The sequence below is a fragment of the Sus scrofa genome, chromosome 17 (genome assembly GCF_054392235.1).
Source record: "Sus scrofa isolate SSC_HxYL_T2T_F1_AM1 chromosome 17, Sscrofa_HxYL_maternal_Yorkshire_Landrace_v2.0, whole genome shotgun sequence".
Taxonomy (NCBI): domain Eukaryota; kingdom Metazoa; phylum Chordata; class Mammalia; order Artiodactyla; family Suidae; genus Sus; species Sus scrofa.
The window spans coordinates 70,626,980-70,653,248 of NC_139399.1; the positions used below are offsets into that span (position 1 = coordinate 70,626,980).

The 26,269-nt window shown below is 62.6% G+C and overlaps 3 protein-coding genes across 31 annotated transcripts; 1 reads left to right on the forward strand and 2 right to left on the reverse strand.

Annotated features, from left to right (window-relative positions):
* Nucleotides 1–33: 33 nt before the first annotated feature.
* RGS19 (regulator of G protein signaling 19) lies at nucleotides 34–7,019 on the reverse strand. 24 transcript variants are annotated; one of them, XM_085003266.1, is made up of 8 exons: nucleotides 5,879–5,934; nucleotides 5,299–5,377; nucleotides 4,244–4,361; nucleotides 2,774–2,875; nucleotides 2,459–2,580; nucleotides 1,173–1,247; nucleotides 848–1,082; nucleotides 34–775 (listed from the first exon to the last, which is right to left on the reverse strand). In XM_085003266.1, exons 4-8 carry the CDS (start codon nucleotides 2,801–2,803, stop codon nucleotides 584–586), a joined length of 654 nt encoding a protein of 217 aa, XP_084859392.1. In that variant the 5' UTR covers nucleotides 2,804–2,875; nucleotides 4,244–4,361; nucleotides 5,299–5,377; nucleotides 5,879–5,934; the 3' UTR covers nucleotides 34–583. The 24 variants fall into 24 exon arrangements, with proteins under 24 accessions (XP_084859392.1, XP_084859391.1, XP_084859394.1 ...); XM_085003265.1 differs by having other exon boundaries at nucleotides 5,299–5,658; XM_085003268.1 differs by lacking the exon at nucleotides 4,244–4,361 and adding an exon at nucleotides 5,012–5,143 and having other exon boundaries at nucleotides 2,459–2,575; nucleotides 5,299–5,658.
* OPRL1 (opioid related nociceptin receptor 1) lies at nucleotides 6,707–24,585 on the forward strand. 6 transcript variants are annotated; one of them, XM_085002837.1, is made up of 5 exons: nucleotides 15,937–16,069; nucleotides 16,459–16,642; nucleotides 17,586–17,848; nucleotides 22,241–22,596; nucleotides 22,705–24,585. In XM_085002837.1, exons 2-5 carry the CDS (start codon nucleotides 16,565–16,567, stop codon nucleotides 23,226–23,228), a joined length of 1,221 nt encoding a protein of 406 aa, XP_084858963.1. In that variant the 5' UTR covers nucleotides 15,937–16,069; nucleotides 16,459–16,564; the 3' UTR covers nucleotides 23,229–24,585.
* LKAAEAR1 (LKAAEAR motif containing 1) lies at nucleotides 8,862–11,181 on the reverse strand. Its single transcript, XM_021077670.2, has 3 exons — nucleotides 10,637–11,181; nucleotides 10,374–10,496; nucleotides 8,862–10,291 (listed from the first exon to the last, which is right to left on the reverse strand). Exons 1-3 carry the CDS (start codon nucleotides 11,033–11,035, stop codon nucleotides 10,232–10,234), a joined length of 582 nt encoding a protein of 193 aa, XP_020933329.2. The 5' UTR covers nucleotides 11,036–11,181; the 3' UTR covers nucleotides 8,862–10,231.
* Nucleotides 24,586–26,269: the final 1,684 nt, after the last annotated feature.

Genomic DNA, 26,269 nt, shown 5'->3' on the forward strand with positions numbered 1-26,269 from the left:
GTGGACAGAGAGGAGCAGCTTTTGCTCTAAAAATATCTTCAATCATAAGGTTCTATTTTGGGGTGGAGTTAAATATGAAAACGTTTTCTTTTTTGATAAAACACACAGTGAGGACGTGTTTCCTGGTTTAAACTCAAGGAACATGTAAAAGAGAAACCGGGTCCTGTGCCGTGAGCCTGGCTCTGAGGTTCGGCTGATGCCGGTGCAGTGGGCGCCGGGTGCAGGTCTTCTCACACGGCGAACAGACAGCACAGAGGGTCTCTTTTCCACCGAAGGCGTTTCTTGGGGCCCCCAGCTGCCCGGGGAGAGGGCTCAGGGAGGCCTGCGCTGCTTCCAGGGAGGGCGGCTCCTCTCCCAGCGGGGAGCCCCACAGGAGCAGCGGGCAGGCCATGGCTGGGCTGGGGCGGGAGAGGCTGCCGGGGCAGAGGCCCTGCCACCTGCCTCTCGGCAGGACCTTAGGGCACCAGGTCCCCTGGGTGGAGAGGGGGGCTTCTGAGCCGCCCCGCGCCCGAGCTCCTGCCTGCGGGTGCTGGGCCCTCTGGTGAAAGGAGTCTGTGCCTGCGGGAGGCGCCCGGGAGGCAGCCTAGGCCTCGGTGGAGGACGGGGAGCCCCCCTGGAGCAGCAGGGCGCGGTAGGCAGGGGAGGTGAGGAAGCGCGGGTAGGAGTCCCGGTGCATGAGCGTGTAGATCTGCAGCTGCGCGTCGTCGAAGGTGTGCGCCGACGGTTCCTGCATCTTCTTGTTGATCCCCTCCCGCACCCGGGAGTCCAGGCTCACCTGCGGGACAGGGCACCGCGGTCAGGGGCCTGGAGGCGCCCTGCACCCCCCACCCCGTCCTGCGCGGCGCACCTCCTTGGGGGACAGGATGGACACGTAGTCCTCGTAGATGAGCCGCGCCTTCTCATCCACCGCGTGCCGGTCGGCCTCGGCCTTGAGCTCCTCGCAGGCCAGCCAGAAAAGCATGTTCTCCTCGCTGTACTCCGTGCGCAGGAAGGCCCGGAAGGCGCCGCGGCCGGCCGGGCTGCGCATCAGCTTGTCGAAAGACTGTGCCCAGCTCTGCACCTCTTCGGGGCTCGGTGTGGCACTGCAGGCATCCGCCACCAGCCCTGTCAGAGCCGGGCCCCCTCGGCCTGGTCCCCCCCCGCCCCACGGAAACGGGTGCCCCCAGACTCACCAGACCTCGCAGCTGGGGAGGGGCTGCGGCCTGCTCTCCCGCGAGGCCCGCCATGCCCGCCGCCGCTCTTCATTCCTGATGGCAGAGGAAGGTGGCTCGGCCCTCTGCGGCCACGTGTGAGCCAGGACGCTCAGCACATGGTGACACCGACACACGACGAACACACACAGGGCCGAGGGGCTCTCGACACCTGCAGATCCGCTGTGGGACAGCCCTCGGTCCCGTCCCTGTGCCTGAGGCCCTGCCAGCAGTGGGACTGGGGACCTCCACCCCCCGCTGCGGCCTCTGACTCTTGCTGGGGACCCCCTCCGTCTCCTGGCTCCCGGCACCACAGGGTGTAGCTCCCTAACCCAGACCTCCAGCCGGGTCTCCCTCCAGGGCCCCTGAAATGGCACCGACATTTCAGACCCAAAAGTCCAGACAGAACTCAGTTCTCACCCTCCCCCTGCCTGCCAGACCCAGAAGTCCTCTCTTGGCCCCCGCAGCCCAACTCCCAGTGGGTCCTAACTAGCCAAGGCCTCACGTCTCATCCCCAGGCCGACTCGTTTCAGGCCTGGGTCCAGGGCTCAGGCCTCAGTTGCTGTTGGTCAGCTGATGCCCTTTAGGGTTCCCTCAACAGCCGAGGGATGGAAGCCTGACTAGGGCCAGGCCTCTGCAAGGCACCAAAACTCCCGCCTGGGTTCTCCACGTGCCTAGAAACCAGTTGGCTCCATGTCCACCCACCCCCCCGCCCTGTCCCAGGGCCAGGCCTCTGCTCAAAGCCCTTGCACCTGACGCAGTCTATAGGAATTGCCTTCGCTTTTTTTTTTTTTTTTTTGATCTTTTTAAGGCCACACCCTCGAGATATGGAGGTTCCCAGGCTAGGGATCTAATTGGAGCTACAGCTGCCGGCTTTCACCACCACCACAGCCACGCCAGATCTGAGCCGCGTCTTTGACTTATACCACAGCTCACGGCAATGCTGGATCCTTAACCCACTGAGCAAGGCCGGGGATCAAACCCACAACCTCATGGTTCCTGGTCGGATTCGCTTCCGCTGCACCACGACGGGAACTCCTGCTTTTGCTTTGTTGTGCTGGTTCTCTCTCACACGCGCACACGCACACCCACAGACACCCCACACAGGCCAGGTGTCTACACATGGACACAGCCTTAGGCACACCAGGCATGGAAGTCACAGGCACAGAGGGGCCTGAGCCCTGGCTGCTGGTCACCAGGACCCTGGTCCCAGGTCTGTCGAGCCCACCCCTCCCCCCAGGCATACTGGGTGTCCCCAGGCCACGTACCAGGAGCAGCTGCAACAGCAGCACCAGCACAAGCAGCAGGGGTTGCGCCTGGGGGGAGCCGGGGGGGCCGCCTCATGACTGGACATCGAGGGGGGCTGGTCTGCCTCCTCCGGCCCTCTGTGCTGGGGGAAGATGGGGCTGCCTCAGCCTCCAGGCCAGAACCCACTGCAGCCACACACTTCTCCCCTGACTGCCCGCTGGTGGCCCTGCTCGTCCCAGGGGCGTGACCTTGTGGCCTCCCAGGTCTTCAAGGGTCTCCCCACTCGTAGTCATGCACCTGGTCCCGAGGGGCAGAGGCAGGGCTGGGGGGCCCACCTGCTTCTCAGCCTCATGCGGGGTGGGCATGGGTGGGTGGAAGAGGTCGCCAGGGCTCCGTGGTGCCTGCTCCAGGACCCTCACTCACCACAGCCTGGGGGTCTGAGGAGAGAGGCCCAGGTTCTCAAGGAGAACCTGACACCAGCGCCTGCCCCCCCTCCATGTCCAGAGGGCCCCTCCTTCCCAGAGCCCCCACGGGGCTTGTGCCACTGCCTCCCCGACCCCGACTCCCACCCCACGTCTCCACCAGGGCGGTGAGCAGTGCAGGGCCCCAGACAAGACCTCCTCAGTAGGTTCTGGGACACCCCCATCTGCTCGCTGGCTGGGAAGCCGGAAGCCTGGGTTCCTCTTTCTTGGTTTCCGGCTCCTGGCCCCTCCCAAGGGGACTGGGGGCCCCCGAGTCTGGGGCTACCGGCTTGGTGCATAGGGGTGGTGGTCAGGCATTAGAGCCCCCATCCCAGATTTCCCCTGGGGGAGGGCTGCCGCGCACCAGGCGTGCAGACTGGCCCCAGGGGCCTGGGAGATGCCCACCTGCTGCGGGTGGGGGGCAGCCGAGCAGAGTGGGACTCGGGACTCCTGAGGTGTCCAACAGGGCCCCGGTGAGTAGGGCCGGGAGCAGTGGCCAGGGACCGCAGCCTTCTGGGTTCCAGACACCACCCTGACAGGCAGGCACTCCTACTCTCGCCTGGCACCTTACCGCGCCCAGGGTCTCCTGGCCTCCCTCCCCCTCCCCCCGCCGGGCTGCGGAAACCGCTGCGGGCCGAGAGGCTTGCCGCAGGGCGGGTGTGCCCGGCGGGAGGCAGGGGCAGCGGGGGGGGGGGGGGGGGGGTGCGTCCTGCTCCCGCAGTGGTCCCTTCAGCTCAGCGTCCGAGGGCACCTGCAGGCGCGAGGGGCGCTCAAATCCCAGCCAGGCGAGCAGCCCCCGCAAGGAGCCCGCAGGCCGAGCCTGCGCGGGCGATGAGCGGGGCGGCCAATCAGGGTCCAGGAGGCAGCTTTGAACACCTCCCGCCTCCGCCCAGGTGAGGGCCCACAGGCCCAGGGCGCACCCTTGCACGTCTGCCGCGAGGACCTCCTGAAAGGACCTCCTGAAACCGCGCCGCTGCCGCCATGGGCCGCTGAGAGGCTCACGGCTTGGTTTCACATTATTTTCTCATTTAATTAGCATCATCCCAGCTGACCCCACCATCCCTCTGCTCTTGGCCTTTTAATGACTGTTTGGTCCCTGTTAGCCTCTTGGGGTCTCCTACGGCAGGGGAGGAGGGGGGTCCTCTGGCACAGGCCTTGTAGCGGGTCACCAGGCAGGCAGCATCTGGGTCCCAGCCCCTGGCCAGGTGCTGTGCTCAGAGGTGCCAGCCCGAGATAAGACCGAGGGTCCCCGTGCCTCCAGAGCCTGGGCATGCAGAGGCCCCTGCCCTGACCCCAGTCTGGGGGTGAGGTGTAGGACCTCGTGGGGCCCTGGCCCCTCCCCACCTGTCTGGCTTCCCCTGAGATCATGGTGGGGGGCTCAAACTGGGTCCCACAGGCTTCCAGCAAACAGACGGGGAAGCGGTGGCCCCACTGCATATGCCTTCCTTCAGGGGTCAAGTTTCTAGGGAAAGGAAGGGGTGTGGCAACCTCTGAGGTCTGGTAGCTGTACCCCAGACGGGCTGTGACTTCCCCAGGCAGAGCCGCTCTTCCTCCTCTGAACCCCCACCCACTGTGAGTGGGGGCAGGGCCCCCCTGCCCCTGCCCCCAGCACCCGGAGACTCCACTCCTCTGGGCTGCCTTCTCCAACTCCGCTTGAACTGAGGAGGGCCCGGCCGAGCGTGCAGGGGCCCAGAGGATAGGGAGGCAGTCCCTTCCGTCTGGGTTGCAGGCCTGGGACCTGGCTCCCAGAGCCCTCCTCAAGGCTGGCTGGGGCCACCTGTGCCCCTGGGGCACCTGCTCTCTTCCCTGGTGGGGCTACAGCATCTGAACTGGGGTTCCTGCCCCTCATTCTGGCATTTGGGAGGGGAGTCCTTCCCCTCCCGAAGCCCCTCCAGGCTTCCGCCCCTGAGTCTGGGATGGGAGAAGCCGGACAGGCAATGAGGCTGGCCTCTGGGGACACAAGCTCCCTTGGGAGCAGCTGCTGCTCTGCTCCACAGAAGGAAAAGAACGTCCCCGAGCCCGCCCAGTCCAAAAAAAGCATAAGAAAATGTGACAATCCCGAGAAAAAATGCCATAACCTTTGGGGGGGGGTTGACCGAGGGGCTCCATTACCTTCGTCTCATCCTCCTCGGTGCCCTTCCTGTCTGCGGCCCCTGGCACTGGACTCGTGGGAAAGTCCCAGCCAGGCTCCTCCGAGGCAGGCCGGGTCATCCTGGCCTTGGTGACCCTTGCCCAGGCCCACCTCTGCAATGGTGGGGCAACGCACTTCACTTCTCTCTCTCTCTCTCTCTCTCTCTCCCTCTCTGCTGGTAGGGTCCGGCCTGGAGAAGTCCGCCCCTTCCTCCAGCTTCTGACGCCCCCACCCCTACCTCAAGGAACGGGCCACGCGCCCCACTCACCAGCGACCCAAAGGCGAGGTGGGGGCGGGAGGGGCCAGGTTCGCTCTGGGCCCCACCCTGGCTGCCGAAGGGGCGTGCACTGCAGCAGCAGGACTCAAGTCAGACGGCAGGAGGTCCTCCCGCGCGTTCCGGAGGGAGGCTGGCTCCAGGAGCCCCCGATCGGCTCGGGCCGGGGGCGCAGCGCCTCCCCTGCGACTCGCAGGGTTGAGAGGCTGCCAGATCCAACCGGGTGGGGGCGGGGGCAGACCGGGTGTCCCGCCTCGGCCCCTCCCCACCGGGCAGAGGGGGGGAGGCGGGAGACGCGGAAACCTGGGTTCTTCCGGCCCCCCCCTTTGAGCAATCACTTCCCCAGGCTTTGAGCTGCAGAAAAAGGGGAACCCGGTTGCAACGCCCCCTCCCCCACGCGCGGGGACCGGCCCCAGTCTCTCCGCGGCCCAGGGTCCACGTGGACCCCGGGGCGGGAGTCCTTGGGGTGCTGATCCGGGCGCGGGTTTCCCAGGCTCCCGCCCCGCACGGCCCCGGGGGCCCCGGGCGGGAGGGGCAGGGCCGCGGTCTCGGCGCCGCGCGCGCGCACACTCACCCGCCGCGCTCCCGAGCCGCTCGCGCCGCAGCCGCCGGCCAGCGCGCTCCGAGGTCCGGCCGGATCGTCGGGGAGCGGGCGCAGGGTGCAGTGCGCAGGCGCCTCGGCCGCACTTCCCCAAAGCGCGGGGCCGGGACTTCCTCGCGCGGGGAGGTGCCCGGCCCGGCCCGGCCCGCCCCGCCCGGCGCGCCCCGCCCCGCCCCGCGCTCGGCCGGCTCCGCGCCCCCCCCACAGCCCGGCGCGCGGCGCCCCCCCCCCCCCGCCCTCCCCGTGGCTGGGGGTGGCCGGGGGAGACGAGGTGCTGATGAGGGGGCCTCCGGCGTAGCTGGGGGTGTGGCCGTGCCCCCAGCTCGGCTCAGCGGAGCGGGTCCAGCTTTGCCGGTGCTGTGGGGCGTCCACGAGACTCCGGGGTCCCCCCAGGCCTCCTGCCCCGCTCGAGGAAGGGAGGGGCCGCCGGAAAGCACTGTCCGGCGGTCACTCCGGCCCGGCCCTCGCCTCTGACACTGGGTGTCCTCACCTGTGAACTGTCACGGGGCTGGAGGGGCCCTTCCCAAGGAAGGGGGTTCCCTGTCGCGGTGCCAGTGGGGACTGGGGGCACCGGTTCTTCTGCTGGGGGGATCCGAGGGGCCTGGCGGAGTCTCTTTCAATCCCTCCAGTTGCCCCAGGAGGTTCTGAAGTTTAAAGCCACACCCTCCCCTTTGCCACGAATGTCTGTCCCTTCTCTTGGGCCAACTCCCCTCCTGTTTTATGACCCCGTACAGCTGGGAGTTAAATTCCTTATCCCAGCATGCTTCAGGCTGGTGTCTGGGTGGCCCTGACCCCACTCTGGAAGTGGTCTGCAGACGGTCCGAGGCCAGGGGGACTCCGACCGAGTGCAGCTCCTGTCCCACTGCAGGCCCTCAGCCTGGCGCCCGGGGGCCCTGAGCAAACGCTGCGTTCCAGTTGCACGTTTACCTGCTCACGTTTTTCAGAGCACTTGGGGGTCTAAAGGGAAGCCCGATGTGCTGCTGATCCATCCGTCAAGTCTCTGGGTGCCCCCTTCGTGTCAGGCGGTGGGACCTGGTGGTGAGCAGGACAGACCAGCCCTGGAGTAGACAAGAAGTGGACTCGCAGACTGGGTGAGAGGTAAGGAGGGCTAAGGAGAGCCATAGCACAGGAGAGAGCTGCAGGAGTCCTGCATCCTGCTCAACAGAGGACGGAGCTGGAGCCCGAAGTACAGCAGGGCAGGGGCCTGGGAGGCCCAAAGCCCAGCTGCAGGAGAGTGCGGGGCCGGGGTCCTGGAGGCTGGGTGCCTCTTGAGGCTGTGAGCCTGGCTGATGGGACCAGGGAACCGCCTGGCTGCCACACTGACTGGCTGGCCAGGGCAGAGGCCAGAAGCCTGCCCAGAGGGGAGGTGGCTGCTTTTCTTTTTTTTGGTCTTTTTAGGGCGGCGCCTTCGGCATATGCAAGTTCCCAGGCTAGGGGTCGAATCAGAGCTGCAGCTGCTGGCTGACACCACAGCCACAGCAACTCCAGATCTGAGCTTTGTCTTCGACGTGCACCAGAGCTGACAGCAACCCACTGAGTGAGGCCAGGGATCGAACCTGTGTCCTCATGGATACTAGTCGGGTTCATTACCGCTGAGCCACAACCGGAACTCCTGAGGTGGCTGCTTCTTCTTTTTTCTTTTCTTTTCTTTCTTTTTTCTTTTTTTGTCTTTTTGCCTTTTCTAGGGCCGCTCCTGCGGCATATGGAGGTTCCTAGGCTAGGGGACGAATCGGAGCTGTAGCTGACAGCCTATGCCAGAGCCACAGCAACGTGGGATCCGAGTGCATCTGTGACCTACACTACAGCTCATAGCAATGCCAGATCCTTAATCCACTGAGCAAGGCCAGGGATCAAACCCACAACTCATGGTTCCCAGCCAGATTCCTTTCTGCTATGTCACAAAGGGAACTCCTGTGGCTGCTTCTTATTCAGCCTGGATAACAGTCCTGGGCAGTAGGACTACGATGTCAGGCCAGCGCTAAGTCAAGGTCACATAGCTATGCTGATTCTGCGGCGAAGGTGCCCCATGTGGCATCGCCACCCGCCTCCTGAGACCCGTGGGGCAGCTGGACGTGGGTGGGGTCAGCACACTCCTCTAGCATCTTGGGCCCCTCCTTGCACCCCCCTGCCCGCCCCCCTCCTTCCCAGTCCTCCCTACACTGTCCTTCCTCTGGCTGCTCTCCCATGTCTGCTGGCCACTTGGGTCTCTCCATCCCCCAGCCTCGGCCCCTCTGGGTCCTCTGTGCTCCCTCTGGAGAGTCTGCCGTATTCCGAGAGAAGAACCAAGTGGGCCCGGCAGGGGCTCATTCAAGGCTCTGCAGCAGGTACTGCTGGAGATGGCCTTCGGACCCAGGTTTGGGCGTGAGCTCCCCGCCCTGAGGATCTGCCCGATCCCGCACAGCCCCCAGTACACTGGGCTGTGGCCTACGTGCTTTGCCTTCCCAGAGCGGAAGCCTCCTCCGGGCCCTGCAGAAATGCCTTCCGCCACTTTCCCAGGACTTCCCTGCAGACCGAGGCGCCTTTGTGGGGCTTCATTCCTGGTACAGAGCAGGCTGTGAGGCCACCCTCTTGCCTGCTCTAGTGACCCCTCTCTTATGGAGCACTCGCAGTGTGGGGGCCAGGTGTGCCAAGTAGGATATTAGAACCTCTTTTTTTTTTTTTTTTTTTCTGCTTTTCTTAGGGCCACACCCTTGGCATATGGAGGTTCCCAGGCTAGGGGTTGAATCGGAGCTGTAGCCGCCGGCCTACACCACGGCCACAGCCACGCCAGATCTGAGCTGTGTCTTCGACCTACACCACAGCTCACGGCAATGATAGATCCTAACCCATTGAGCGAGGCCAGGGACCAAACCCGCAACCCCATGGTTCCTAGTCGGATTCATTTCCGCTGGGCCACGATGGAAACTCCCTAGAACCTCCTTTTTAAAGAGAAAGAAATGGAGGCGCAGAGAAATTATGGAATAAAACGGGCTTTTACTAGACAGAGGACACTGTCTTGCGCTCAGGACACACCCTCAGCGCTGGGGTTCAGACTGCCGGGCGCTCAACCGGGGGAGCCAGAGCCGGCTGTCGCCTTGTGCATGTCAGTGGGTAAGTGGACAGAGAGACTGCCTCCCCTCCCCTCTCTTGCTGTCCCCGACCCAAGCCACCCTCTCTCCCCATTTCTTGCTTCCTTCCCTCCCTGCCCGAACCTCCTTCCTCCACAAAGAGCTCTCCCCTCGCTCCTGGAGCTTCCACAGACTCCAGCTCCACACACAGCCCTGGGCTCGGATCGATGCCAAGGGTGCAACAGCCCAGAAGAGGCGAAGGTTCCTATGCAGGCGGGGGACGGGCTTGCTGAGGACACAGGGCTCAGGTCCCTGTCCTGAGCCAGGTTAGGGGGGCGCTGGCTGCCCCTCAGCATGCTTCCTTGCTGGACCCAGCTTTGCCCTCTGCTCGTAGAGGCAGCTCTGCTCCCCACTTCTCCTGGTGGGTGGAGGGCCCTATCTGAGCCCCTTCCCCGACCCCCCGCCCCAGGCTGGGAGGGAGGAAGAGAGAGACGCTTCTAAGAGAAACCCCAGGCTCTGCAAAGAGCCTTGTCAGGGAGAGATTCTGAAGGGGAAGTCTGTCCAGAAACTTGGGAGGCTCTTCAGAGCCCAGCGATTTGTAGGACGTGGGTTTGTCAGAATGGGGCAGGGGTGGTGTCCTTCCTATCCTCTGTGTGTGTGTGTATGTGGCCCAGTAAAGGGGGGCCAACGGCCAGGGTGCGAAGGAAAACCAGAGGGTGATTTTCTGTCTGAGCAGCAGGGGCCGCCTGCGGGGGTGTGGGGGGATCGCCTTTCCCCCATGGAGAACTTCTCAGGCATGGCTGATGCTCCCAGGGCCAGCTTCACTTGCTCGGTCACTCTCCTGCCCAGAATGTCACCTTCCTCTCGGACCCTCTGCGGGAAAGACCAGCCTGGGACCCTACTTGGGTACCAGTTTCTCCCTAAGGCTGCCCTTACTTCTGGGGGGTGCGACTGATGCGGAGCCAGGCTCTTCCTCCTGTCACACCCAGGCTGGGGAGCCCATGAGGGGGCAGCACGGGGTCTGAGGGATTAGAGGCGCCCCTGCCCTGTTCATGTGACCTCCGCCAACTTGCACTTTCCCATCTTGTTGCAGGAGCCGTGCTGTCTACGCTGTTGACTGTGACGTCGGATGTGGGAGAGGCAGCATGCGGACCTCCCCTTCCCTCCGCTCTTCCCCCCCCACCCCGCCCCGGGGGCCCTAGAGACGAGAGGCGGTGTTTGGAAGGTGAGACCTTTATGTAGCCGGTGCGGCGCGGTCGTGCACCTATAGGGGTCGCAGTCAACGCGGGAAGGTGCTGCCGTCGACTTTCTCCTCCAGGATGGTCTCCACCCGCCTCCGCTGCAGGGGAAGAGGGGCTGGGGCCGGCTGTGCGGGGCGGGACCCCTCCCCGTCCCCCCCCCCACCCCGGGCTCGCAGGCACCTCTTGACGGTCCAGGGGGTCCGGGATCCGGGTGGGCTTCAGCTGCGGCGGCAGGAACGTCTCCAGCCGGATGGCGGCGCGCGCGGACTTCTGCCGCAGGATGAGGAGCGAGATCTCCTCCGCCTGCGGGTCCCGGGGGGTCGGGGAGCGGGGTTGCTTCGGAGCCTTTGCGGCCGGGGGCCCCGCCTCGCCCGCAGAGCACCCAGCTGGGTGGTCCCCCACCCGCGTCCGCCTCCCCGCTCCTCCCTCGCCCCGCGCCTCACCCGCATGCGGGCGTAGCGCAGCCGGAGGGCGCGGACCCGGCCGCGGGCCTCGGCCGCCTTGAGGATGCCGAGGAGCCGGTCCTGGCGCTGCCCCGGCGGCTCGAGTGGCTGCGTCCACGCGCGCGGGTCAGGCATGCGGTACCCCGGCTCCGCTGACTCTCTCGGGAAGACGGAGGCGGCCGCGCCCACGTCCTCCAGCAGGTCTCCGAAGAGCAGGTGGCTGTGGCGCTGCGCGGGGCTCAAGGCCGCCAGCCCCTCCAGCGTGAGGACCCAGCCGGGCTTGAGGGGCGCCGCCGCCGCCGCCGCCGCCGCCGCCGCCGCCGGCGGTCCCTTGGCGCGCCCCTCTCCAGCTCGCTCCCCGGGGCCCCTGCGCCCGGCCTCCTTGGCGGGCGGCTGCATCCTGGGCTCTGCCGAGGGAAGGGGACCTCCTGTTGGTACCTGAGCGGTGTCTTTGCGCCCACTCCTTCGGCTCGACCTGGTCCCACCACGGGCTTCCAGCTCCCGGCCCTCTGGGCTCCCCGCGGCCTGAAGTCGGCACCTGCGACCTCTGCACCTCTGGCCAAGCCTAGCCCACCTCCTGGCCAGCTCAGCCTCCCTACTGACCCCTGCAGCCAGCTAGGACTTTGCGAAATTTCCAGTCCCTTTCTGGAGATTCCCTTGGTGCCCACAGGCTGTTGCTCTGTCCACTGAATATATGCTGAGACCCCTGAGATGACCTTAGGCACCATCTAGGGGAGCAGACCACTTGAGACCGGGCTGGGTGAGGCTTGGGGGACACTTCCCCATGACGCTGGGACCCTAGTTGTGTTCAGTCCCTGTCTTCATTGGTCTCAGGGGCATCTGTCCTCCGGTTGGGGGCTGGAGATGGGGGGGGGGGCTTCATTTTACCTTGGGCAGAGGACTCAGGCTTCTCTGGGGGATTTGTGTGGGGTCGTGTTCTTGTGTGGGTCAGTGTGTGTGTCTGTGGGAGGTCTCATGTGTGTGCACGGGAGGCCCAGAGTTGAGTGGACAGGGGGCTGGCTGCAGGGGACAGTGGCCTCTAGTCTGTGGCCTGTGGGGTGTGGGTGGAGGGAGAGCGTGGAGCCCAGGGAGGAGGTGACAGAGCAGGGAGGGCCTCGAGGTGGGAAGAGGAACACCCTGGCACCCTGTCAGCGGCACCCCAGACCCCGGGCCACAGCAGGTCCCCGCCCACTCTGGGACACAGGCAGAGCCACAGACCCCATGACAGCTGGTGTCGGCTCCCTCCCCCACCCCATCCTTAGGACGGGGCCCCCTGTCTCCACACCCATACTGCTTTCTGCCTTCTCGCCTTCTTTTCCCCTCTGAGCCTCCAACTCAGCCCCGGCTCTCTGGGGCTTGTTGACGAGGTTGCTTGGCAACCAGGAGGCCAGCCCCTCCCCCAGGCCGGTAGGGGCGGGGCGACCCCTCGGGGAGGCGCGTGGGCGGAGCCCTGATCCGGGCAAGCAGATGTCCGGGCAAGGAGGGGTCCAGGGCCGGCTGCCCTGCCAGACTTCCCGGGCTGTGGCAGACCGCAGACCGTGGAGGAGATGACCGCCAGCTTTTCCAGCCCCGGTGTGCTTTCTTTCCTTTCTGGGGGGGCCCCAAGCCTGCTGATCTGCTGGCTTTGGGCCCAGCTTCCTGGCTGGAGGGGTGCTTGCGGGCTAGTTTTGGGGTCGGGGAGCAGCTTAGAGGAGACCTTCTTGGTTGAGCCCATGTCCCCTCTGCGTGGCCCAAGAGGCTTCCACAGCAGCTGGTGTTCACAGAGAGAGAAGTGGGCAGAACTGGGGACCCTTCACCACTTCCAGTGCAAGTTTGGGGTCCCAGGACTGGTGCAAGACCAGACTCGGGTTTTGTTTATTTTTTCTTTCTTTCTTTTCTTTTCTTTTTTTAGGGCCGCACCCACAGCATATGGAGGTTCCCAGGCTAGGGGTGGAATCAGAGCTGCAGCTGCTGGCCTACACCACAGCCACAGCAACGCGGGATCTGAGCCTCGTCTGTGACCTACACCACAGCTCACCGCAGCGGTAGATCCTAAACCCAGTGAGCCAGGCCAGGTTCCTAGTTGGATTCGTTTCCGCTGCGCCACAACGGGAACTACTCTTTTTTCTTTTTATGGCCATGTCCGCAGTATATGCAAGCTCCCAGGCTAGGGGTTGAATTGGAGCTAGAGCTGCAGGTCTACACCACAACCCCAGCAACACTGGATCCGAGGCGCATCTGTGACCTACAGTGCAACTCGGGGCAATGCTGGATCCTTAACTCACTGAGCAAGGCTAGGGATGGAACTGGTGTCCTCACAGACACTATGTCAGGTTCTTAACCCGCTGAGCCACAATGGGAACTCCCAGACTCAGGTTTTGATGAACCCTAAATCTCTGGGTCCTGGGTCCTAGATTTCTGTTATCTGTTTGTGCATTTGTTAATTTCATAGTGTTTATAACTGATTCACTTTATTAATTCTTTCATTGTTTCATGCACTCATCACTTTATTCTAGATTCATTAATTCATGTACTCATTCCACAGTTTGTTGGGTCAAAATTAGTGCATAAGTCCATAACTAGTTGATGTTTTTTTGCCTTTTTTTTTAGGGGAGCACCCATGGCGTATGGAGGTTCCCAGGCAAGGGGTCAAATTGGAGCTGTGGCTGCCGGCCTACACCACAGCCACAGCAACGTGGGATCAGAGCCACATCTGTGACCTACACCACAGCTGACGGCAACGCTGGATTCCTAGGCCAGGGATCGAACTGAAACCTCATAGTTCCCAGTTGGGTTCGTTTCCACTGAGCCACGATGGGGACTCCCTAGTTAATGTTTTGGCTGCTTTGCAGTGTACACACCTCTCTCTCTCTCTCTTTTTTGCTTTATTTTCAGAGCCACAGCTGCAGCCTGTGGAGGGTCCCAGGCTAGTGGCCGAATCAGAGCTGTAGCTGCCAGCCTACACCACAGCTCACGGCAATGCTGGATCCTTAACCCACTGAGCAAGGCCAGGGATGGAACCTGCGTCCTCATGGATCCTGGTCGGGTTCGCTACCCCTGAGCCACGATGGGAACGCCCCCTTTTCCCTTTCATTCGTGGACATGCTGGGGCCAGTGTGGACACTGGGGCCAGGAGGGTGCCTTTCTGGGATTTCAGGACTTGAGCCCCTGAGGGGAGGGACTGTCCTGACTTTGGGGGTGGGGTCTCAGATGAGGTTCTGGCCTTTCAGAAGGAGGCCGTCGACTGTTGCTGTTGCTTTCGGAAGCTTGCTCCAGCCTCCTGGTGAGAGGGCAGCTGGGACTCTGTGCGTCTATTTCCCCGGAGCCTGCGCGCCAGCCACTTCCGAACCAGCCTCTCAGCCTTTCCAGGAGCTGTTCCCCGGATGGATGCTGCCCCTTCTGGCCCAGCTAGTGCCTCTAAGGTGTGACCTGGGCCTGGCCTTCAGCACCACCTGGGGGCTTTTGAAGACAAAGTTCTCTTTGGCTCCAGAGGAAGCAACGAGGGCTGAGGAAGGCTGACTTAGCAGCCACCTCCTCCAGGCAGATCTCCTGGAAGCCTGCAGTCCGGGCAGAGGCTACCTTTGGCCCTCGCTCTGTGCTCCTTCGTGAGTGAGTTCTCTGCGACAGGGATGTGGCCCTCCTCTCAGCTTCCCTGGGTCCAGAGCAGGGGGCGAGGCTTGCTGGAGTGAGAGCTACAGGGGAGCAGGCACGCTCTCTTGTAGGAAGGATGTGTAACTTTCCCTCTGCTTTTGCAGGATTGAAACCCTTTGGCAGCCTCTCCTGTCTAGTTCCCGGAGGGCCCAGTGTCCACACGTTCCTATTCCTGAGCGTAGCTTCCTTCTGCTTCTCCACACCTGTGGCCCCCTGGGAAGGGAGGGTCCCCCGGCACAGGGACATCAAGCCATGTCTTCCGCTCTTTCTGTGTCCAGGAGTCACGTGTTTTCCAAGGGCTCATGGAAATACTGAGCTGTCGAAGCGTGTGCTGAGTGGCTCCAAAGCCTGAAGATAAAACTTGAGCCTAAAATTGATGAGCATTGTTAAGTGACTGCAGATTTTACTGTTATACTGAGAATCAGCCCCTCAGTTGTCCTTCGCTGTGTATAAATATTAAGAAATCACAGGGGAAAAGTAACATTTAGGGAAGAGGCCTAGAAGTAGTAAAATCCTTTTGCTTTTTAACAGCGCAGCTGGCCTGGTGACTGAATTCCCCGGGGATGACTGTTCGGGGTGAGGCTGCCTATGGTTCTGCTTTGATTCTTGCGCGCAGCTCAGGGGTTGTGAAGCGTGCGGAGCTGGGGCGGGAGCCGAGGGCACCTGCGCCAGGCTGAGGGCTGGCCGAGTCCCTGAGTGTGCAGGAGTGAGGGGCGGTCACGCCAGTTTGTGGTGTAAATGGCACTCTGGGACCTGGGTCCTGCCTGAATGCCTGTGACCCCCCTGCAGCCCTGGTCAGGCTTCCACTGTGATCTGTGGACACGTGTTCTGTGCTGCTGTCGTGTAGGCTGCGCGTCTTGGGCTGTCCCGTGTGCCCTGCGTATTTCTTTGGCCTGCGTAGGACGCGTGTGTTTGAGGTTGTCTTGCGTGGACACAAAGGCCACCGGACTCCCTGCTGCCCCATGTGTGATGCACACGCTCTGTGTCTTACCCTGGCCGTGAGGGGGTCGGGAGAGGCCTGGGCCGTTTCCCTCAGGGTCCATGGCTGAGTGGCTGCCATCCCTGGCCTGGCTACCACCGGCATGTCCTCCGGCCTGTGAGGGGCCAGGTGTCCGCCCCAGCTGTCCTCTGTGCTGGCTCCGTCCTGTGTGCCCTTGAAGGAAATCTGTCCAGACCAGAACTCACAGCCCCCTCAAAGCAGCCTCCTAGCCCAGCCCTTTCCCCAGACCAGGGCCTGGGCTGGGAGACAGCTGCAGGCCATCAGGAAGCTCAGCTCCGTAAGTGAGCGGATGGGCCCGGGCAGGAGGCAGGAGGGACTGGGGCTGGCTGCTCAGACCGTGGGGAGCCCAGCTGGCAGAGGCTGCAGGAGGTCGAACCTCCCTGGGTTCCTGCCCTGCTGGGCCCCCAAGGTCAATGGGTTGGGGCTCCGAGCTTTGCCTGGGGAATGCGGTGCACGTGTGTGACCTGGGCGTCTGTGGCCTTGACCTGTGTGTCTGTCTGTTCCCTCCTGTTACCGGAGTGTGGGTTTGCGTGTGTGCGGCCCTGTGCGCGTGTCCCTCCAAGGGTCTGTGCATTTCTGAGCATGTACCTGTGTCAGTGTGTTACCCGTGTGCCTGTTGGAGCATCTTTGTGTGTGCTTGCAGCCACGTGAGTCTGTGTCCTGAGCGCCCCCGTGGATGCGCCCATGTCTCCCACGTGTCCCCGAGTCGACTGCAGTGAAGATGCGGAGATAAGTCCTGGGGGACAGCTTGGGATGCTGAGTCCTAGGGTAGCTGTCTGCTCTGTCCTCCTCTGATTCGCCAGGTATCCTAGCAACAAGGCTGCCGGTTGCTTAGCAGCCAGGTCCCCATCCTTGGAGACAGATGCTCTGAGCAGGGTCTGGGCTGTGTGGGCAGAGCCTGGGCAGGAAGAATGACCCATGACTGGGTGGGGCTGTGGTTCAGCTCTGGGATCACCCACATGGCGTGTGACCCCCCTGGGCCGGGAAGGAGGCAGCTCTGGGTTCAGCTGCGTGGGCGCTGGGGGCCCAGGCTGTGAGGGAACCATGCTCAGATGTTGCTCTGGGACCTAGATATAGCAGAGATGGCCTTGGTGTGTCTCAAAGTGACAGAAAAAAGTGGGTTTGAACCCTGTCTCTGCCACTGTGACAGGTGGCATTCGCCTCTGAGTCCTAATGCTCTTGTTGGCACAAGGTCATGCTGATGGCAGAGGCCAGGTGTAGCCGCTGGAGGAGCTCATGCTGGTGATGGACTTGGCACACAACAGGCACACAGGGCGCCTGGAGCCTCCTGCTTGTTCATGAGGAGCCGGTCTGAGGGGCGCTGGGAACAGAATGCCAGCAGAGGCGGCTCCGAATCTGTGCAAGGCTGTGTCTCTGTGTGTGCCTCGCACCTCTCTCCAGATCTGTTCTGTGTCTTTGTGTGCCTCTGCATGTCCTCGTGCGTGTGTGTCCGTGTGTCTCTGTGCCCCTGTGCCTCCCGGTCCCTGTGTGTGTGTCCCAGCCAGGCTCTATCCAGGCTCTGTGGGTGCGGGCCTCTCTCTTGCTCATCTCTGAGGGTGCCCTGGTCCGTGTCTGTCCCCGCCAGCCTGGGGCCCCGTGCCCCCCTTCCCTGCAGCCCCCTCCTCCAGCCTGTGCGGCCCCGCCCCCTGGAGCCGCAGCTCCTCCCCCTCCCCCAGCTCAGGCACCAGGCTGCTGCGTCTGGTCCGGCGTCTACTGAGAAGGAGCAGCTGCCACCGCGCGGCCGCCCAGCCACAGACTCATCCAGACCCGGTGCTGGCTGCGGAGGGGCTCCCGCCCCTCGCTGCCCTGCAGGCCAGGGTCAGGGTCTCCAGGGTCCCAGCCCCCGCCAAGGCGACTGAGGTGAGGCGGAGTCGTGGGCACAGCGCCTGCAGCTCTCAGGCGGGGCTGGGGAGGGGCAGGAGGGAGCCCTGTGTCCTGTGTTCCAGGTGTTTTGGGTGTGTCTCGAGCCCTTTTGTGCCTGCGTGGGCACGAGGGCAGCTTTGGGCATCTGTGTGTGTGTGTGCCTGCGCGCGCGCGTGTGTGCACTCGTGGGCAATTGTGTGTCTGTGGGTCCCTGTGGGTGGACACGTGTCATGCTATGTAACTGCATCCACACGTCCCGTGTGGGGGCCTGCAAGCCAAACGTGCCCTATGTTTGTGTGTCCCTGTCTGGGCACACACATTTGCGTGTCTCCTTGTGCTCAGGCGTGTGCCCACGTGCCTGTGTGGCGGTGCGGTCTGGGGGCTGCGTGTGCGGCGCCCGCGGTCTGGGCCGGGCGGGGGTTGGGTGCCGCGCTCATGTCTTCCTGTGCCCTCCAGGGACCTCGGCTTTGCGCGCAGGGTGGCGGCATGGAGTCCCTCTTCCCGGCCCCGTTCTGGGAGGTTCTCTACGGCAGCCCCCTGCAGGGCAACCTCTCCCTCCTGAGCCCCAACCACAGTCTGCTGCCCCCTCACCTGCTGCTCAACGCCAGCCACGGCGCCTTCCTGCCCCTCGGGCTCAAGGTCACCATCGTGGGGCTCTACTTGGCAGTGTGTGTCGGGGGGCTGCTGGGCAACTGCCTCGTCATGTACGTCATCCTCAGGTAGGCTGAGCCCTCGAGGGTCCCGGCTGCAGCTCGGGCAGAGGGGGGGGGGCGGGGAGGAGGAGGTGCCGCTCTGTCTCCTGACAGGTGACATTCCCGGCCTGAGGCCGGGCCAGGCTCCCTGCCACGCTGCCGGGTGAGTCTCTCGGGCCCCACAGCGACCCCGAGAGGCAGCTCCCGGCAGCAAGTTCGGGGCTGGGGCCTGGGCGGCCGCATGAAGCCCCTCCCCCCTGGCTCCAGGGCTCCGTGTGCTTTGCTGCCGGCTGGGCCCATTCCAGCAGGGCCAGTGCTCAGGGTGGGAGCGCTTGTGGGGTCAAGAGGGGCAGCCAAGCCGCCGTAGGGCATCCCAGGGGGACAGTGTGTGGACAGTGTGTTAGGACAGCTGAGACAGCATGTCTCATGCGGGGACCGTGTGTGAGGACAGGGTGGGAACGGTGTGGGGGGGGCGTGGGGACATGCACGTGTGTGCATGCATGTGAGCACATACGTATTTGGGCTCACCTGAAGGAGGTTTGTGCCCACACGTGTGAATGTTGCAGTCTGGGTTGTACCTATATCTGTGAGTGTATTGCACCTGTACGTGTGTGCGCATGCAGGTACACAATAGGCACAGACAGGTATACATCTGTACACATGTGAGCATGTATGCGAATAGGTGAGCACGAACACGTACATGTGTGCAGTGTGAGTCCTGCACATGTGTGTGCTTTGCATGTGCATGCGTGCATGTACAAGGCATCTGTGGCTGTGTACCTGTGTTTGTGCATGTCATGAGAAGCCCTTGTATTTGTGTATGTGCTGCTGTATGCTGTGTGTGCTCAGACAAGGGGCTGGGCCGAGCGGCTGCCCCTTCCCCTATGCTGACCCCAGGGTGCTGGACTCTTGTGTCCCTTTGTGGCTGGAGGCTGTGTTGTGGCTGAGAAATGCAGCAGCTGGGGTTGGGCTGTGCCCCTGCCTCGTGTTAGTGCTTCTCGGTGACTCTGCTCTGCGTGGAGTAGAGCAGACCCCGAGGCCATCTCGCCCACAAGCAGTCCCCAGGGAGAGCCACTCACAGCACAGGAACTGCTGCGGCCGCCCCGGCCTGAGAGGCGGTGCAGTGGATTCTGAGCCACTGGACTGGGGTGGGCCGCCTCCGAGTCAGAAACTCCTGGGTCTGAGCCCTGCTCTTGTTTAGAGCTGGTTTTTCTTTTCTTTTTTTTTTTTTTTTTTTGGCTTTTTGCCATTTCTTGGGCCACTCCCACAGCATATGGAGGTTCCCAGGCTAGGGGTCGAATCGGAGCTGGAGCCACTGGCCTACGCCAGAGCCACAGCAACGCGGGATCCGAGCCACGTCTGCAACCTACACCACAGCTCACGGCAACGCCGGATCCTTAACCCACTGAGCAAGGGCAGGGATCGAACCCGAGACCTCACGGTTCCTAGTCAAATTCGTTAACCACTGTGCCGTGACGGGAACTCCAAGAGCTGGTTTTTCTAAAAGAACAGTTTTGGGTTCACAGCAAAACTGAGGGGAAGATACAGAGGACCCCGTGCAGTCGCCGCCCGCCCTCCCCTGCAGGTCACTGTCATTGCCAACACCCCCATCAGAGCCGGGCGTTTTTACAACTGAAGAACCGGGTAGACTGGTCGTAATCACCCCCAATCCATGCTTTTCCCTAGGGCTCCCTCTTGCTTTGCACATTGTGTGGCAAACGCACACTGACATGTAGCCCCCAGCAGGGTAACACCAGTTTCACTGCCCCACCACCCCCTTGTTCTGGCTGCCCGGCCCCCACCTCCCAAGCCCTGGCAAACACTGCCCTGTTTCCTGTTGCAGTTTTGCCTTTTCCAGCATGTTGGAGACAAACAGCGGGTGGCCTTTTCGTCTTGGTTTCTTTCGCTCAGTAACGCTCATGCGAGGCTCCTCCGAGGCTTCCCAAGGCTGGAGGGCTCATGCCTCTTATCACTCAAGAGCATCCGTTTTCTGAATATACCGTGGTGTAGTTATCCGTCCACCAGCTGGAGGACATCTCGGAGGAGATTTCAGGTTTTGGCAATTACGAATAAAACTGCTAGAAACATCCATGTGCAGGTTTCTATGTGGATATCAGTTTTCAGCTCCTTCAGGGAAATGCCAAGGGGTGAGTGATTGCGGGATGTGTGGTAAGGGTCTGCTTTGTGAGAAGCTGGCAAACTGTCTTCCAAAGTGGCTGTACCATGGTGCACCTCCACCAGCCATGAGCAGGAGCCGCTGCAGCTCCACGTCTTCGCCAGCGTTTAGTGTCGGTGCCCCGACTTTGGTCGTCCGCGTGGGTGCGTGTGGTGTCTCGTTGTTTTAACGTGCATTTATCTGATTACATATGACCACCTGAGCGTCTTTTAAGGTGCTTATTTGCTGTCTATATCTATATCTATATCTATCTATATATATACATGTATCTTTTTTTTTTTTTTTTTCCTTTTAGGGCCGCACCTGCAGCATCTGGAAGTTCCTAGGCTGGGGGTCAAATCGGAGCTACAGCTGCCGGCCTACACCAGAGCCACAGCAACGCGGGATCCAAGCTGTGTCTTCGACCTACACCACAGCTCATGGCAACGCCGGATCCTTCACCCACTGAGTGAGGCCAAGGACCAAACCTGCATCCACATGGATCCTAGTTGGGTTCATTAACTACTGAGGCACTAAGGGAACTCCCTTTATATCTTCTTTGATAAAGCTCTGTTAAGGTCTTTGGCCCGTTTTTACCCAGGTGTGCTTTCTTATTGTCGAGTATTAGGGTCTCTGTGTGGCTGGGTAGCCGTCCTGTATCAGGTGCATCTTTGGCAGATCTCTTCTCCTGTTTGAGGCTGCTTCTCTAGTTTTCTTCCTCCCTCCCTCTCCCTCCCCCCTCCCTCCCTCTCCCTCCCTCTCCCCCTCCCCCCCCTCCCTCCCTCTCCCTCCCTCTCCTCCTCCCTCTTCCCCCTCTCCCTCTCCCTCCCCCTCCCTCCTCCTCCCTCTCCCCCTCCCCCCTCCCTTTCTTTCTTCCCTCGGCTTCTTTCTCCTCGCCTGTGGCATGCAGTAGTTCCCAGGCCAGGGATCAAATCCAAGCCACAGCAGTGACAATGCCGGATCCTTAACCCACTAAGCTACCAGGTGACTCTGCTGTCCTGGTTCTCTTGAGCTGCTCTGCTTCTTACCAGCTCTAGGGCCTTAAGAAGACCCCTTAGATCCTCTGCGCTGAGTGTCCTCCTGCACAGAGTGAGCATCAAAGGAGCAATTTTGAAATCTTAAATGAGACGAAAACCAAGTTTGGCACAAGCATCTGCCATCATCATTGTCGTGGTTATTTGGTCATAATTAAGGCCTCTTTGTGCTTATTCTTTTTTTTTTTTTTTTTTTGTCTTTTTGCCTTTTCTAGGCCACACCCACGGCATATGGAGGTTCCCAGGCTAGGGGTGTAATTGGAGCTGTAGCCACCAGCCTACACCAGAGCCACAGCAACGCGGGATCCAAGCTGTGTCTTCGACCTACACCACAGCTCATGGCAACGCCGGATCCTTCACCCACTGAGCAAGGCCAGGGATTGAAAACCTGCAACCTCACGGTTCCTAGTCAGATTCATTAACCACTGCACCACAACGGGAACTCCTGTGCTTATTCTTAATCCCTCTCTAAGAAGCAGAATTAACCCTCAAATTCCTTCATGGTAGGTTAATTGACACGGAACACTGTCATCTCTGGCATTGCCGTTGCCGTCACCATGACGACCGCTGTCACCATGACCACCCCCATCACCTCCACCGTCACCGTGACCACCACTAACCCCACCACGATTGCTACCATCACAAACACTGCCACCATGGCCATTATCACAACTCTTCGTTCATTCGGCAAAGGTTTATTAAGCACCTGCAGTTTCCCCAGCCCCACTCCCGGTTCTAGCATACACTCAGGTCCGGTTCCTCCCTGTCACCATTCCCTGTCTTGACTGGAGGCAATGGTGAGGACAGGCGTGACAGGGGCTTGTGGACTCTGGAGCCCCTGGCAATCTCTCGCGGTGGTCGGGCCAGCCTTCCAGTCTGAGAGGGGCCTTGGGGGAGACTTGAAATGGAGAAGGTTAGGTTCTCTGTCTTGTGAGTCCTGCCTCTGCTTTCCGCAGGGCCGGGTACCTGCTCTGCCCGCTCACCGTCTTGTCCAAAGTGACCAGTCTTTAGGCTGTGTACGGTTTGTGTGTGCCATGAGCACTCGAAGAAGTTGCTGCAGTGTTTGCCTTCAGGCTCCATGTTGTTGGGCCGGGCCCCGGAGCCTACGTTTTAATGGGGTCAGCGTGGGTACGCCTTGTGCTGGCCAACAAGAAGGGTCCCTTGGCCTTGGCCGCCAGGTCCAGCCAGGGTGGCCAGGCGAAGCCTTCCCCTGCCCTGGTCTCTCCGCAGACACACCAAGATGAAGACGGCCACCAACATTTACATCTTCAACCTGGCCCTGGCGGACACTGCGGTGCTGCTGACGCTGCCCTTCCAGGGCACGGATGTCCTCCTGGGCTTCTGGCCGTTCGGGAATGCCCTGTGCAAGGCGGTCATTGCCATCGACTACTACAACATGTTCACCAGCACCTTCACGCTGACTGCCATGAGCGTGGACCGCTACGTGGCCATTTGCCATCCCATCCGTGCCCTTGACGTCCGGACGTCCAGCAAGGCCCAGGCGGTCAATGTGGCCATCTGGGCCCTGGCCTCCATCGTTGGCGTTCCTGTCGCCATCATGGGCTCGGCACAGGTTGAGGATGAAGGTCAGTGGGGGACCCCTCCTCCCCAGCCCCAGGCTCCCCGCTCTGGGGGGCTCCATCCCTGCCCACCTGCCCACCGGCCCACCGCCCCGGCCCCTTCTCTCCCTGCAGAGATCGAGTGTCTGGTGGAGATCCCTGCCCCACAGGACTACTGGGGCCCCGTGTTTGCTGTCTGCATCTTCCTCTTCTCCTTCGTCATCCCCGTGCTCATCATCTCTGTGTGCTACAGCCTGATGGTCCGGCGGCTGCGCGGCGTCCGCCTGCTCTCAGGCTCCCGAGAGAAGGACCGGAACCTGCGGCGCATCACGCGACTGGTGCTGGTGGTGGTGGCTGTGTTTGTGGGCTGCTGGACACCTGTCCAGGTCTTCGTGCTGGTCCAAGGGCTGGGTGTTCAGCCGGGCAGTGAGACTGTGGTGGCTGTCCTGCGTTTCTGCACTGCCCTCGGCTACGTCAACAGCTGCCTCAACCCCATCCTCTACGCCTTCCTGGACGAGAACTTCAAGGCCTGCTTCCGCAAGTTCTGCTGTGCGCCCACCCGGCGCCGGGAGATGCAGGTGTCGGACCGTGTGCGCAGCATTGCCAAGGACGTGGCTCTTGCCTGCAAGACCTCCGAGACGGTGCCGCGACCTGCATGACTAGGCGTGGACCTGCCCATGGCGCCTGTCAGCCCGCAGAGCCCATCGACCCCCAACACGGAGCTCACCCAGGTCACTGCTCTCTAGGCTGACATGCAACTAACGGGGCACCACCGGCCTCCACGGGCTGCCCGTGGCTTTGAAGGGTCTGGTGACATCATGGGACAGGTCAGAGTGTTCGTGCTGCCCCCGAGGCCCTGGTCACACTAAAGCTGCCCCCTAGTGCAGTGTGCGATGGGGGTGCGAGGACGCCCCAGTGCACGTGCTCGCCAGAGCCCCACCGGTGCCCAGGCTTCGGGGACTCTTCCGGCCCCTCTCCTGATGCACCCTGCTCCTGTGGAGATGGGCACGCACCTGCAGGTGTGCCAGCGGCTGTACAGCCCCCTGGGCCGTCACACTGCGTGCCGTCTGCATGGACTCTTTCGGCGTCTCCTCAGGGAGCTGGATGAGCTGGCGCTGCCTGGAGAGCCCAGCGGGCACCCTGGGCAGAGGGACTCGCTCTGAGTGGGCTCCCTTCAGAGGCTTCTCAGCGAGCCCATTCCTTCCACAGACACGATGAGCCCTCTCGCCCAGAGGTGGTGTGTTCATGGGGGTTGCATGGCTGCCGCAGGCCACTCCGTCCCTTGTGAAGCAGCCCTGGGGGCCAGGTCTCCGCTGCGTGCTGTGCCGCCTCAGGCTCACCCGCATGCGCCTCCCTTCAGACCTCCGCCAGAGGCCCGAGGCTGTGTGGCTGGCAGGACCCTGCGCCCTCTTTGAGTCCCGGTGGCCTGGGAGGGATGGCAGTGGGCACAGTGCAGCCCCAGTGACTGGCCCCACACTCATTCACAAGCCAGGGCTTGTCTTAAATGGTGCCGAACCAGAGGACTGTTTTGCCCTGGCATGAGGGGTGGGCCTTGGCACCCCTGGGCTGAGGGGCTGAGGGTCCCTTCCTGCTGTGGCCACCTGGAGAAGCGCCCTCCCAGCCTGTGAATGGAAGCTGCAGGCCAGTGACTCAGCAAATGTTTTCCCTGCGCACGAGCTGCTGAAATACCTGCAATGGTGGAAACACGATTCTGCCTGCAAGCTGAGCTGCAGACCCTGGCCAGGTGACATTAGGCACCTGCAAGGAAGAGGGGCTGCTGACTCTGGACTGGCCTCTCCCGCTGGGGAGCCCTGGCCCTGTGGGGGCTCTCTCTGTGCTGCCTCCCGTGGCCTTTTCCTGCCAAGGCTGGAAGACCTGTGAATTTGTAACATCTCTGTGTATCATGCATGCAAAGGGCGTGAACTCCCCTGCATGTAAGCAGCCCCGAACCTGTCTCCAGGGGTCATCCGGAGGCACAATAAACCCTGCACGCTGGTCAGGGCACTCTGCCCACCACTGGTGCTTCTCGCTCTTTGAGGGGGACTGTTGGGGTGACTTCTCTGGGTTAGTCTGTGGGTGTAGGTGGCTCATCCCCCCTCCGCCGGCTCTGGGCCTCTCACCTGGCCAGGCTCTGTCCTTGGCAGGCCGTCCCCCTGGGAGGCTGCACTGTGGGGGGTTGGCTAGTTCACGATCTGCTGAGAACGGTCACCTTTGCTTTAGCCTAGTTTCTCCTCAAACAGTCCAGCACGGCACCCCTGCCCCTGCCTCCCAGGTTCTGACGGGTCCTGTGAAGGACGCTTCCTCACGCTTGGGCCATGGGTTTTCTTTAGCCCACTTAGTCTCAGCCCCGTCCCCCCACTCTAGCCCCTTTCCCCTTCCCTGTGCGGATCCAGGGGAAGGTTGATGGCAGGTGAACAGAACGGCCTCCTTTGGCGGCCCTGAGACTCTCCTGTCCTCCTGGCTCTTGTGTGGGCCCAAATCCACCCTGGGTGATCCTCAGGCAGGCACCCCTGTCAGAGAGGGGCTTGTCAGGGGCGGCAGGGCGAGCTCACAGGCAGATGAACCAATGTCCGGTTTTATATAAGTTTTCATGGCAAGCAAATTGCTGGTAACACAAAAATCGAGCCTCGAGCAAAGGTTTGGGAGGAAGGGGCCACTTGGTGGCAGGTAGTAGTTGGGTGGGCAGCACTCAGGCGCCGGTCAGGTCCTGGCGGCAGGAGGTGGCTCGAGGTGGGTCCTGGAGGCCGTGAGCGTCCTGCTCAGCAGGCTGCCCCCCACAGCAAGCGTCTGCGCTCCTCCCTGTCCAGCAGGGTGAGGGGCAGGCCAGCAGCCTCGGGGAACTTCGGAAGGCAGGCCCCAGCTCCCCAGCTCTCCCCACCTGCACCCCAACCTCCCTTCGCTTCTCCCCTCTGCCCCGCCCCCTGGGTCCAGCCCCGCCCCCTGCGTCCAGCCCCGCCCCGTCCCCATCTCCAGGCCCGCCTCCAGCCCATAGCCCCGCCTCCGCCCCTACCTCCGGCCTCGCCCGTCTCCGCGCCCCCGCCCCAGCCGCACCCGCTGGGCTCGTCCAGCCCCCTGGCTTCTCTGAGCTTTGTTTTCCTCGCCCGCGCAAAAGGGACGCTGAACCTCCCTTGCGCAGTGGTGCGGGCAGGCGGGGGCGGGGGCGGGGCGGGGGAAGGGGAAGGGGCCTCGCCCGGGGAAACTGCGGGCCCACCTGGCGCTCTGGACTCTGCCCACCAGGGGCGCTGTGGTCGGCGGGAGACCCCCACCAGGGGCGGGGCTGGGTGGTGGTGCTGGGTCCCGGGCAAAGGGCCAGGAGCTTGGGGGCCCGGAACCCAGAGCGCGGGTTCGTTCCCTCCCCGCTCCCCGCCCCACCTCGGGAAGTCTCCGGGGAGGGGGCGGCATTTCCCCCGGGGGTCGGCAGCTCACTTGGGTAGGGTCCGGGTGAGGGCTCTCCTGTCCCTCCATCTTGGCTGGCCCGCGGCTCCCCCCCGACGCCGCCTTGAGGTCTTGCGCGCCCAGCGTGAGGACCCTCCCTCCCATCGGATACACGGGCGGGGCGGGGGTCCGTGGACTGCCTGGCTGGGCCTGATCCGCCTTCGTCCCAGCATGGTGTTAGCCGCGCGAGACGGGCTCTCCTTGCTGGGCTGTGGATGCGGCGGGGGCCGCAGGGAACAGAGTGTGGGGTCCGCTGGGGAGACTT